This window comes from Maniola hyperantus, chromosome 13 (assembly GCF_902806685.2).
Source record: "Maniola hyperantus chromosome 13, iAphHyp1.2, whole genome shotgun sequence".
NCBI classification, from domain to species: domain Eukaryota; kingdom Metazoa; phylum Arthropoda; class Insecta; order Lepidoptera; family Nymphalidae; genus Maniola; species Maniola hyperantus.
The window spans coordinates 2,753,356-2,766,953 of NC_048548.1; the positions used below are offsets into that span (position 1 = coordinate 2,753,356).

The 13,598-nt window shown below is 38.4% G+C and overlaps 1 protein-coding gene across 1 annotated transcript; it reads left to right on the forward strand.

The window, feature by feature from the left end:
* Positions 1-720: 720 nt before the first annotated feature.
* asp (abnormal spindle) lies at positions 721-13,233 on the forward strand. Its single transcript, XM_069502816.1, has 8 exons — positions 721-970; positions 1,070-1,264; positions 2,738-2,932; positions 4,065-9,002; positions 9,282-9,468; positions 9,855-10,036; positions 10,321-10,437; positions 10,923-13,233. The coding sequence occupies exons 1-8, from the start codon at positions 959-961 to the stop codon at positions 11,184-11,186; spliced, it is 6,090 nt and encodes a 2,029-aa protein (XP_069358917.1). The 5' UTR covers positions 721-958; the 3' UTR covers positions 11,187-13,233.
* Positions 13,234-13,598: the final 365 nt, after the last annotated feature.

The window sequence follows — 13,598 nt, forward strand, 5'->3', positions numbered from 1 at the left end:
GTGATTATATACTCTTTGGTAATAAATATCACTAGGTACCTACCTATCTAAGATCACTATATTTATCTTAGATGATATTTATACTATAAACTGTATAAGGTATATACTCTTTGGTGTGTTTCGTATTCCTTTACTCTATGTTTTTCACCAAGGAATAAAGTGCTCCGTAAACGGCATAAAGGGTTAGGTAGGTACTTCCAAATTCTTTGCATAAAGGTAAACCTAGGTAGGTACTACGTAGTAGTCTGTCTATCAGCGAGCTGTATCTCCAAAAAATTAAAATTTTCACAGAATATAAAGCCGCTATAACGAGAAATAATGAATTTTTAAATGAACGCATGGAAATTATAAAAAAACTAAAAAGTGTTTTACTATTTCTTGTATAAGTCTGTTGTAATCTGTATGCTGTTCAATATTATAATTTTTCCATTATCTGAACCACAACTATACGTCCGTCATACGTCCGTTCAGAGCCAACGCTAGATGCAACTGGCAAACCGGAGGAAAAAACCGGACGTGTATTTCGTCTCTAACGTGAAGGATGCAGATTGCAGAACACGCCTGCAGGCAACCGAATCGGCAATAAAGCCTGAAACGCCTGACGGCAGCTTCTAGCCCGAATGACCGATCAGGTTAGGAGCGGACGTGTATTATACATTCAAACAAATGTATGGCTCCAATGCCTTCAGGTAGCCGGTCCGTACCGGACCGGATGAAAAACTTGACGTATAATTATGTATACGTCAGGTACGTATTATATATTGCCGGCCTTACTGGTCTGTGTTGTCCAAGTTTTGTCTATGGTTTTGTCCAGTTTTGTCGGTTATTTTAACTTTTGAATTTTGTTTTTGACATGGAAATAAGAGCGGTGGAAGTGAATAAAAAACTTTTTTACACTAATTTATAATAAAAATGATCTTTAATGTTTCATAAATAATTTATTTGACTCATTACAAAAATGTATTTTGAGGTACTTCTGTTATTCAAATACACCTTATTCTTAGTTATAACAAAGCTTTATTTCAGTGGTTAAATTTATCTATTTCAACTGATTTTACCTGTATTATAGATTGAAAATACGCCCGAGGCTGTGAAAAGAACTCGGACGCAAGATAGGGTTCCTGAAGCAGTTCAAGAAGAATGCCCGAGACTTATTCTGGCACCCTTTTCGAAACCGCCTCAAGTAGTTTTTGAAAATGTTTTAGTCGGAACAACTTGTGAAAAGGAATTGGAAGTGTTGAATCCATCAAAACAAGCGCAACAGGTAAGAATTTAATACTTGCACATATGTTTAATCAATCATCCTGTTTGCGTCCACTGCTGGACATAGGCCTTTTCAAGAGCACGCCATCATTCACGGTCCTCCGCCTTCCTCATCCACCCACTTCCCGTTACCATTTATAAGGTCGTCACTCCAGCGGTTGGTTGTCCCACCCTGCCCTTACTGGTACGCAGTCTACTCCAGAAAGAAGAAAGAAAGAAAACCAGTTTATTCATCTCGTGTCTGCCCCAGTGGCCAGCGGTTCTGCGATGGACATGGCCTGCCCACTTCCACTTCAGCTTGCTAATTCATTGAGCTGTCTGTCTCCTAAAGATATCATTGTTACTGATTTCGTGACACTTCTTGACCATATAGTGATATTCGGATAATTATAGTAGGAGGCAGGGGTTGGCATCACTGAACTTCACTCCAGTTTTTTTGATGGTTCTTCTTTTTTTATTTTGAGTTTCGAAAGGTGTGAACAATAAACACGATTAGAAACCAGATACTGAATGGTGCAGCAAGATTTTTTTTACAAAGCTTAAAGCGGTTAGCACTTATGCAACTTAGAATTTCATGATCTCACCACATAAAATTAAACAGGGTTTAAACTAACGTTAAAGATGTGAATTTGTAGGGGCTGAACAGGTTTGACTTTAGTATAAAACTGTCTAGTTGTTATTTGTTAAATGTTTTGTTTTTTGGTGCTTACTTAATATCTTTTATAATAATAATATCTTTTATTTGGGACCATAGCCCATATTATATACATAGACTTATTATCTATGTTATCTATGTATAATATAATACTAGCTGATGCTAGCTCAACCAATCACCGGCTCACTACTGAGCACAAGTTTCCTCACAAAATGAGGAGGCTTTTAAGTTTAGGATTCTGTGGTTTAGGCCATAAACCAACATGCTGGCCAAGTGGGGATCGACAGACTTCACACAACTTAGAGAACATTATGAAGAAATCTCAGGCTTGCAAGTTTCCTCACAATGGCACCTTCACTGTTAAAATGATCAAATGATATTTAATTGCTTAAAACACTCATAACTCTGAAAAGTTAGAGGAGAATGCCAGAGATAAACTCTGGACCCCCGAATATGAAAAGAAAGTTTTCACTACGACATAATATTGATACATGTACACTAATCTAAATATATAAAAGGAAAAGGTGACTGACTGACTGAATGACTGACTGACTGACTGATCTATCAACGCACAGCTCAAACTACTAGACAGCATTAAACTAGAACTAGAAATTTGGCATGCAGATAGCTATTATAACGTAGGCATCCGCTAAGAAAGAATTTTTGAAAATTCAACACCTAAGGGGATGATACAGGGGTTTGAAATTTGTGTATTCCACGCGAACGAAGTCGCGAGCATAAGCTAGTATTCAATATTTATACTGAGAAGTCTCAGACATTTTAATGATTAGTGTATAATATATTTTGCCGTTTCCACAGCTTTGCCTGAGCAAGTCTCTGCCCCCAGGATTAATCATAGATTTGCCAGAATGCTTGGAAGTGGAGGCAGAGACATGCCACTGCGTGACCGTGCGATGGACGCCCACACAGCTTGTTTCTCAGCGAGAGACAATACGTTTCACGAGTGACAACCGGGGGCGACATGATATCATTGTTGTCATGAAATCTATCCTGGTAATGTACCTATTACAAGTTAACTTTTTATTTTAAATTGTTATTGATCGCTAGCTGCCCCGGCGAAATTCGTACCGCCTAACAGTCGATTCGTTTTCAGGTTTTTTTAAAAAAAAATCTTTCCTTAAGAACCATCGCCGTACTCCAAGGAATATTATGAAAAAACAATTAGCGAAATCGGTTCAGTTATTCTCGATATTTGCGATCAGCAACACATTCAGCTATTCATTTTTAGATATAGAGATGTAGTTAAATCCCTGAAGAGAGAGAGGTGCTCAAAGTTTTGCTCAAAATACAGTTGAAAATAGCAATATTCATAAAATTTAAATTCAATTCGAAAGTTAATGTTTCTCTCAGATTGTGAAAATATACGTAGGTAAAAAATCACGTCAATCCGTTGCTTCATTGTAACGTGCTTGAAAGGTAAACCAACAGACGAATAAACAGACACTTTCGCATTTATAATCTAAATATATGTATAAAAGGAAGAGGTGACTGACTGACTGACTGGTCTATCAACGCACAGCTCAAGCCTCAAACTACTAGACAGATCGGGCTGAAATTTGGCATGCAGATAGCTATTATGACATAGGCATCCGCTAAGGATTTTTGAAAATTCAACCTCTTTGAAGGTGAAACAGGGGTTTGAAATTTGTGTAGTCCATAGTCCACGCGGACGAAGTCGCGAGCATAAGCTAGTAAAATATATGAGTAGTGATGTCCATTGATAAAATAACAGGAACCGACAAATAAACATGCTCTCTGAGACATGGAGGGATCGAAAAGGCCAAATTCAGATTTCCACAGTTGGTCCATCCAAATTCCAATTGTAGACTTGGATCAATGTTCACCATTTCTGTCTGCGGACGCTCATTGCTGAATATGGGCCTTTGCCAAGGGCACTGCCACCCCGATATGCCTTCGTCATTCCTCAACGTTGCTTACCCATGCTCTCTCCTATATATTTTGTCACATATGTTTGTAAATGTTGTATTAACTTATAATTGGCAACTACATTTAGTAAGTAATATTTTCAGAATTAAGTTTTTTTTTAAATGTATTAGTGTAAGTAGCCGTTAGTAATAAATAAAAAAATAAAAAAAAATCAAATTTCCTTCTTGCTTATTTTCAGTCCATCAAAAACAAGAACAATCAGCCAAAATATAAAACTTCTCCCGGTAAAAACAAGAAGAAGACAGCAAAGAAGAGGTCACCTGTTGCTATCTACAAAAAGAAGCTGGAAGCCATTCGTAGCACTGTGACAGTGCAGACTGTTGACGTTGTACACTCAACCCAGTATAAAATTATCAGTGCTACAAACAAAGAAAACAATTACCCTGCTGACTATTCAATGGACACAAATAATTATCGAAAATGCCCTTTTGATTCATTATCGAGTTTAGATTTTAACACATCTGAAGTGTTTTCAAACGTGGTTCGGCCAAAACCAGTCATTTCACACAACACTTACAACGAATCTTCCAGCACATTCGGAGCTAAAAAATCACAGCCTGTACCCAACAATGTGTTAAAACCTTCGAACAAACAAACTGAAACTTCTTTTTCGGATGTATTTGACAATATCACTTTTACACCACTTAAAAGTGATATTGTCCAAAGAGTTCCATCTAAAAATGAAAAACTAGACAAAGGCCCTAAAATAATAATAAGCGTCAACTCCGAGAGTGATTTCGATGATACTATAGATATTAAAAGTGGCAATAAAGAAAACAAGACCCATTCGACTATATTTGCGACGTCGCCCCAGCAGCCCGTCAAGTGGCTGGCGACAGACCATCTCGGGCACAACGCTCAATACATTGAGACGCCAGTAATGAACAAAAAGATTCCAAATACATCTTCTCCCACAGACATGAACAGTCCAAATTTTTCAATCAACACAGATGTTTCGCGAATCAGTGAATTGTCTTTTTTCCCACCAAGGTTCTCAACCGAAAGAAAAGTTTTGCCCAAAATGAATAATGAAACTCACGAAATCGTCGATGACTCGCATAATATGAACTCAAAACTAAGTTCCGACACCTACACAAAAGAATCCCCTCGCACGCCGCTCGATTATCGCGTCAACAAGTACAGTTCGGAGTTCCAGAACATGCCTCCTGTAGCAAAAGAGTCATATCCGAAAATTTGCCGCCAATCACTTTTTAAAGAACAGCAAAATTTTAGGGAGTTTAATGAAAGGAATTATCTGGCTATGCCTGATCATTACCCCTGGCACAACGATCTACGCGCAGATATCAGATCACCGCCTCGGTCGTTGACGCCTCCTTTACGGTCTATACCGGAAGAAAGCCTGCCTCTTTTGCAGCCCATACTGGAAGAAAGTGTGCAATTTTCAGACACAAAAATTTTGGATACTGATAAACAGGCTGAAACTTACACGGTCAATTTAACTTTCGATAGACCTAGCGATCTATCTTCAGTATCTGTGAATCAACCTTCGACTTGGTCGAAGAGAGACGTTAGAGCCGAACCGGCGCTGTGGAGAACGTCTGTTCCTATAGTAAAAAAAAGTACAAATCGGAAGGCAACAATCACTAACAAGGAATTACTGAGTATCAAAAAAAACAAATCCATAGAAGCAAATAGCAGCAGCTACGTCAGCTATGTTGGAAACGTTTATTCCCAGTCTTCTACTGTCGACCCATTTTTGTCTTCAACATATTACTATGACAAAGAAGCTGTAGCAAATTTCGAAAAAGAATTCAAGAGATGGCTGAATTATGTTTTGACACCACCGTCAGATTTGAATAGTAATGTTGAGCAAACAATAGACGTAGGAAAAGCATGGATTGAAAACCGAAACAAGGAAGTACCCCTTGCTCCTACAAAGGAGAAAGTATGTAGCACGTATCACGACAGCCATCGATTGGAAAGTTTGCGACGATCGGCTCGGGTTTTGTTACGTAGCCCTGAAAATACCAAAGTGTTCGATAGGTTGCAAGCACAAATAGAAAAGAAATTAATCGCTATAAGAAGCGATAAGAATCTTCATTTGGACATTGGACTTCAAAAACTAATAATGGAGATCATCCTCTCTTACAATCCGTTGTGGCTTCGTATCGGCCTTGAAGCGATCTACGGCGTCGTCTTGCCCCTAAAGTCTAACAACGACATCGAGGGTTTAACTACCTTCATCATTCAAAGAATGTTCAAAAATCCCTTGTTGAAGAACAAAAATTCGAAATCATCTGCTCCCAATATGCTTTTACCCGCTTACATGGAAGCAATAAAAAAATTCACTCTCAAAAAATTTTTTACCTTAGTGTTCTTTTTGGACCAAGCTAAACAGAAAAAACTGATACCGCACGATCCCTGTTTATTCCGGAGAAATGCGCCCCACAAAGACAGCAAGGCGATTATAATTAATTTTACGAAAGAGCTAATCGCGGGAATCGGTGATATCACTAAACATCTTCGACCGCTCGGATACGTTGTGAGCCACAAACAATCATACCTGGACGAGTATATATACGCAGTTAACAACATAGCAGTCGATCTTCGGGACGGAGTTCGATTGACAAAAGTAATGGAGATAATATTGATGAGAAATGGTCTGTTACACCAACTTCGCACGCCGGCGATATCGCGCCTCCAGAAGATCCACAACGTACAAGTGGCCCTCAATGCGCTGAAGGATGCCGACTTTGTTATCACCGGAGATATATCGGCAGCTGACATTGCCGATGGCCACAGGGAGAAAACATTGTCGCTTCTATGGCAAATTATACATGTGCTCCGCGCACCATTATTTGAAAAGTCAGCCAACGTCATTCAAGTCTGGTGGAGAAAGAAATACGAAGTCATAGCAAAGAAACGAAAGGAAGAAGATAGGTTGCTCGAGCGACGGAACAAAGCCGCGAGTACAATCCAGTATTGGTGGCGGCACATTCAGTATAATCGCATGGTCGAACATCAAATGCATAAAATGACTACTGCAGCCATTGTTTTACAAAAATATTGGCGCGTATGGCTCTGCCGCAGCCGGTTCAGAAGACTAAAATCGAGCGCGAATAAGATATCGGAGTGGTTTATATGTGTAAAATTGAAGCGGCAGGCGATAGAAGCGCTTAAGATATTGCGATCGCAAAGAGAAGAACTGAGGCGTAAATCGGCCACATTAATACAAGCCCACTTCAGGCGATGGCTGTGTGTTAAGCGATACAAAACCATCAAAAGAAAAGTGACACTCATTCAAAGTGTTGTTAGACGGTTTTTAGCACAGAAGCAATACTGTAGGCTTAAAAAGGCTGTCACTTTAATTCAGCGCAGATACAGAGTCAAAGTTCTGATGAGAACGGTGATGCAAAATTTTGCTGTGAAGAGAAGTAGCGCTATTTTCATTCAAAGCTATTATAGAATGAGCAAACAACGCAAATATTACCAGGTCTTGAAGAAATCTGTATTGACCATAGAAAAGTACTACGTAGCCCTGATTTTGATGAGGCGTGATAGGATGTATTATTTAAAATTAAAAAAGACCACGATAAAACTCCAAGCATGCTACAGACGCAATAAAGTACGGACAGAATATCTACGGCAACGCAATATAATTGTAAAGCTGCAAACGAAAATCCAAGCAAATCGGGCAATGAAAAGGGATAGGGCTAAGTATCTACAAATACGTCGTGCAGCAGTTGTTATTCAAAACTATACAAGAGCCTATCAAGCCATGAAATTAGAAAGAGCAAAGTATGTTTTACAAAGAAATGCCGCTATTCTTATACAAAGACGTTTCAGAGCATACCTCCAAAAGAAGATTCAAAGAAGCCAGTATCTGCTATTAAGAAAATCTGTGATACAAGTACAAACTCGATACCGTGGCTTGTTAGCAATGCGACGCGAAAGGAATGCCTATTTGGCACTGAGAAATTCAGTGCTACTAGTGCAAAAGCAATACAGGGCTAAGATTTTAATGAGAGAATCTCTAATCAAATATCATGAGTTAAAAAAGGCTACACTCGTTACACAGAGAAGATTCAGAGCTTTGCTTAAAATGCGCGAAGAAAGGCTAAAATATATAAAATTAAAATCCGCTTGCGTTACTATTCAAAAAGCTTTTAGGGCCCACTTACAAAGAAAAAAGCAACGGCAAATATATCTCAAACAAAAAGAAGCGGCAATACGGATTCAAAGATGGTTCAGATCCTTAAAGAAGACACAAGAGGTAAAACAGCAGTATCTAAAAACGAAACAAGCTTGTACGACCGTTCAACAAAGATTCAGAGCGTTAATGGCGATGCGCGCAGGAAGGTCATCTTACTTGCAAAAACGTTCTGCCACTATAGTGATCCAAATACGATTCAGAGCTCGCCAGATGATGTTGCAAGAAAGGGCAAAATATATAAAAACAGTGGACGCCTGCCTGACAATACAACAGTTCTACAGGGCACGTTTGATCGGAAGGAAACAAAGAGAAAAGTATACGAGAATAAGATTGGCTGTAATAATTATTCAAAAACGCTGGAGAGAATACCAGGAAACTATAATTGCACGTGATTCTTACATCCAATTACGAACTGCAACCATTTTTATTCAACGCCACATCCGAGCTAAGAACAAAGCCCGAACGATAGCGAAAACATTAGCAGTTCACAAAATAGAGACGTGGTACAAATCCAATAAACAACGAAACGAATGTCGCTCGAAATTTGTCGATATAAGAACAAAAGTTATTACTTTACAAAGAAATTTCCGAGTATATCTTTGTCTCAAGAAATTCAGAGTGGCTATGCAGAAACACAGAGCTGCTATGCAGAAACGTAGAGAAGAAGCTGCGTTATGTATTCAAAAGAATGTTCGGCGTTACTTGGCACAATCGCGGTACAAGCGATTCCTTGAAAAACTTATCTTCATTCAGACTTTATGGAGAAACAAGTTGATCACTAGACTGATTCGTTGCGAATTCTTGCAAAAGAGAAGACTGATTTTGAAATTACAAGCCGCTATTAGAGGATATCTGGCGCGCAAAGAATTCGAAATTAAAAAAGAGAAATTATTACAAGTAAAGGAAGAACAGAGGAGAAACTGGGCTGCTTCAAAGATTCAGGTTAGTTATTTTATCTCATACTACTTTGTATGTATCTTCTATCTATTAGTCGATATCTATCCCATAATTCTGTCAAATCTGAACATATTATTTAAATTTTTTTTATATCTATGAATGTTTCTCGCCTCAGCTTTGTTCATGGGGAATTTTTGAGATTGGGGGTGGAATGTCCAAAATTACTTTCATTTTCTTTCATGTTATTCACGTTTTCACGTCTTCATAGATTTGCTTCCGGTTTTTTCTTTGGAGGTACAGGACCCTAAAAAGATGTCTGTATAGGCCCTGTTCGTCGGGAACATGGTTCGCTCACGCGCCGGCGAGCGCGCGGCGGCGCTGCGACGTTGCTGGCGCGACGGAGCGCTGCAGTCGCTGCAGAAGACTATGCGGGAATGCAACCAAGAAGCTCTGCGAGTGATCTTCCGGATGTCGGACATTGATAGCATCATTCGCGCCTTCAATACTGTCAGTAAGTGTAACCTTCTTTCATCTTTGGGGATCTATCTTTGGTATCACGACTTCAAAGTATCTCGAGATACCAAAGTTAGATCGCCAAAGAGAAAAATCAGATATTTTCCTATCTTCAGATTCAGACAGAAGTAACGTCCGTGTTACTTTCTTTCGTATTTTAAATGGCTGCCAAACAACAGTTGTTTTAGAGCCTCCATCTTGCTTTTATCATTTGTTTTAATTAAAGTACAAATTATTTCGTGCCGTAGATTACAAGCTCGATTTATTTTTACCAGCAGACTTATTTACAGATTTATTTTCAAAAGGAGAATTTCGCGCGCATTTTCAGACATTGCATTACGCCCATGAATCTGATATCTACTACATATTGTCTATTTGTTCCAGAAAAATGTACAGAAACGCTACCGAAGATGTATGATTCCAACGCACCGTCGATAGTGCGGCGCTTGTATATGTTCATATCCGTGCTCAACCGCTCCGTATCCAGCGCCGAGGTGATGCAGATCGGCGCCGACGTGCTCGTCAACCTCGCTCGCTACCGGCACACCGGCCCAAAGATATATGCGGTGAGAACTTGTGCTCCACTAGATTAGATAGATCGGCCTACAGTTATCTCCCGCGCAGCTTTCGTAGCTTTAGTTTTAAGTATGTATTAATTATCACCACTATGTCATATCATCTTACAAATAAAAAATTATGACAATCAGGAAGTGTAAAATTTTACCAATTCTGAAAAAATAATTTGAGTTTGAGTTTGCAGTGTTTAATTTCTATGGAGATTGGCCGCAGTGGCCCAAGTTCGGTCGGGAGGACATTATTATTATTAAATTCACTAATTGTATTGTTTCAGAGAGAGCACATCACTCAGACGCTGAAGATAATGCTCCGGTTCAACTCCGAGACGCGACTGGTTTGCACTCTGTGCACCTACATCTGGGTGTTCGCCAAATATGAGGCAGTCAAACAGGTATCTTAATCCACTCTCTAAGTCTCCTCTCAAAAAAAAATGAGAAGGGTTTTGGCCATAGTCCATCACGCTGGCCAAGTGTGGATTGGCAGAGTTCACACATGTTTGAGAACATTTTGGGGGAGGAGGATTTTTTCCTTTACCATTAAAGCAAATGACATTTAATTGCTCAAAGCGCACATAATTCACCGCACCAACCCGTGCTTTCGTGATTCCTTTCATCGAAGGTTGCCTGGAAGAGATCGCTTTAGCGATAAGGCCGCCTTTGCATGCTACAGCTATTAGATTAAGATCCTTGTATGTTTTTTCAGTGTTTTACTTTGTGTTGTGTGCAATAAAGTGTAAATAAATAAATAAAAAAATCCCAAAGTTAAAAAAGTGCCTGGGATCGCCGTAAGGCTATCACCGCTCTTGGCTACTACTTAGATTTTAATAAATGAAATGTGGCTTCAGTTTGCGTGTGTTAAGGTTTTTTTTATTTTCAGGATCTAACCGAGTTCCTGCGTATGCCGGAGAACCACAAAATGCTAGTGGCTATCAAAAGAAATGTTGATCGAATTAAAAAGATGGAGATCAATAGGAGTACACTCAAATCAAGCACAATGAATAAATCTTTACAGAATAGATTTAATAGTAAGGTGTTGCCAGCCCTCGAACATAACTATGGGTTAGTCAGGAAAAACAACCCACAATGTTTCGAAGACGCCAAAATAGCTATAAATACTTTGTTTGAAGCTTACGGGTTATAATAGTTGAAGACTTAAGTATGATTATCGATTTTAGGCTTATTATGTGGTTTAACGACATTATAATGTACATAACGGGTATGTACCACGGTTCATATGATCTTGAAATGTCGATATTTCTAAGTTCGAATCGTGGTACATAGCCGGGATTCACATTATAATAAGGATAATAATAATTATGTTTATAAAGGTGGACTCAGACTGCTTACAAAATATGTTAAAGCAATCAGCATTAGAGGAGCTGGCATACAAAACGGTGTAGTTACACTTCGGACCAAAATGTTTTTTTCTCTCTTTAATTTGGAAATTTTTGGCCCACTTAACACAAATCTCAACTAATTTCCAAGCGAAACTAACTATAACTGTATTCTCTTGTCTGTGCAAGATTACTTCTGTGAAATTGAGATTGATTTCGAACACCAACTCGTTCGAGATTTCGACTCGTTCGGTACAATTGCAGTGAAGTTTCAACAGCTTTCATTTAGTTTTTGTACTCCTTAAAATTTTATTTCGTTCAATTACACCATTTTGTTCGCCAGCTCCTCATTTGAAAATCGATATAGGTAACGCGTAAAATTTAACTCCTCATGCGCCCTTTGTCTCAGATTTTTGATATCAAACAAACATTGTAAACGGTCAACATGCTTGGCTCAAGCGAAAAAAGCGCGATTGCGGGAGAATGACAGCTACAATGTCACGACCGCAATCACCTCTGATTGGTTGACGCTCGCTCACTATTGGCTACAATGCATTGTTGCAACAAGAATCGTGCAAATTCAGCCAATCACAACAATTGAGATTGTAATAATGATTGATGCAGGTTTTACGAAATCGACCTACAGCATGCTTGCCATCAAGCCGCTTGACCGTCTCGGATCGCCTTGCGACACCAAATTCCTGAAAAAATTAGACCTTAGAAACTATGCCAGACATATTTATTTTTTGTTTGTCTTTTGTATATTTTCTTCATTTAGTCTTATGTTTATTTTATAAATTAGTCTAATTCTCCTTCTGTGCTGACTATAGAAACTGTCCTGAAAAATTATTATTGTAGAATATATTACGCTAGACATGTTTATTTTTTGTTTGTATTTTTGGTTTATCCTTCAGTCTATATTATTAAAGTAGTTGTTTACGCATCATGGAAGATGAAAATGTGGATGGATAAAAAAAAATGCACGTTAAATATAAATAATTATAGTTAGTTATAATAAGTATTGTTCGTCACTTATATGATCTTTTATTAATGGTATGCTGTTTAAGCATTTTTATGCTTAAAACCGGCCAAGTGCGAGTCAGGCTCGCGCACCGAGGGTTCCGTACTACAGTCGTATTTTTTCGACATTTTGCACGATAATTCAAAAACTATGATGCATAAAAATAAATAAAAATCTATTTTAGAATGTACAGGTGAAGCCCTTTCATATGATATCCCACTTGATATAGTTATCTTACTTCGAAAATTGAAAATACTAATTATTAGTTCATGACCACAATTTAATTTTTTTTTGTGTGATGTAACGGGTTTTTTTTAATTTATTAACCGACTTCTTTTTAGACTAGCGGTTGGCTTCAATAACGCTTGCTAGCAACTGATGATGCAGCCTAAAATGAAGCGCGCTTGCCTGTACTGAGATGTATCTGTATCTATCCACTGAGAGAAGTTAGTATAGGGTTCTCTCTGTTACGTAATCCCATACCAATGACTCAGAGATTAAAAACTCAGTGGCGTTATAAGTCCCGCAAATTGCTATTGCGCTGGAACCATGTCTCATTAACATCGAAATGACGTCCTTTTGATGTCAGCCAAAATAAAAATATACCATCAGCTTGAAACTTTTGTCTATTGCTGACGCCACTAAAATGGCGGCCACGAGCATTAGCAATTTGCGACTTAACCATTTTGAGGCGCCAATCAATCACAAAGGAACCTATAAGTTTTCGAATTGAATTTCGAATGTTTTTTGAAAACATGTTCTTTAGTAGGGTAGTAAGGAAATTAATTAATTGTATTATTAATCTCAGAGTTTAATAAACACTTAACACTGTGCTTGACATGCTTTTATTTAATAACCAGCTGATGCCTGCGACTTCATTCGCGTGGATTTAGGTTTTCAAAAATTTCGTGGTTTTTTATTCCCTGGATAAAAAGTAGGTAGCCTACATACATATATGCCACTCTCAAGTCTTTAACTACACCCTTCCTTCCTGATGCTTCCTCCTTGTGTTGGGGACAATACACAGATACACTTCAGCATTTATAAAATAACTAGATGATGCCCTCGTGGATTTAGGTTTTTATTTTTTATTAAAAATCCCGTGGGAACTTTGATTTTCCGGGATAAAAATTGCCTACATCAATTTCCGGGATGCAAGTTGCCTCTGTACCTACATACCAAATTTCATATTCGGTCA

What these genes read in the sequence shown, in the direction of transcription:
- asp (XM_069502816.1), top strand. An exon ending in GGGCTGCTTCAAAGATTCAG is followed by an intron (nt 9,003 to 9,281) that starts GTTAGTTATTTT and finishes ATGTCTGTATAG; the next exon opens with GCCCTGTTCGTCGGGAACAT. An exon ending in CCGGCCCAAAGATATATGCG is followed by an intron (nt 10,037 to 10,320) that starts GTGAGAACTTGT and finishes GTATTGTTTCAG; the next exon opens with AGAGAGCACATCACTCAGAC.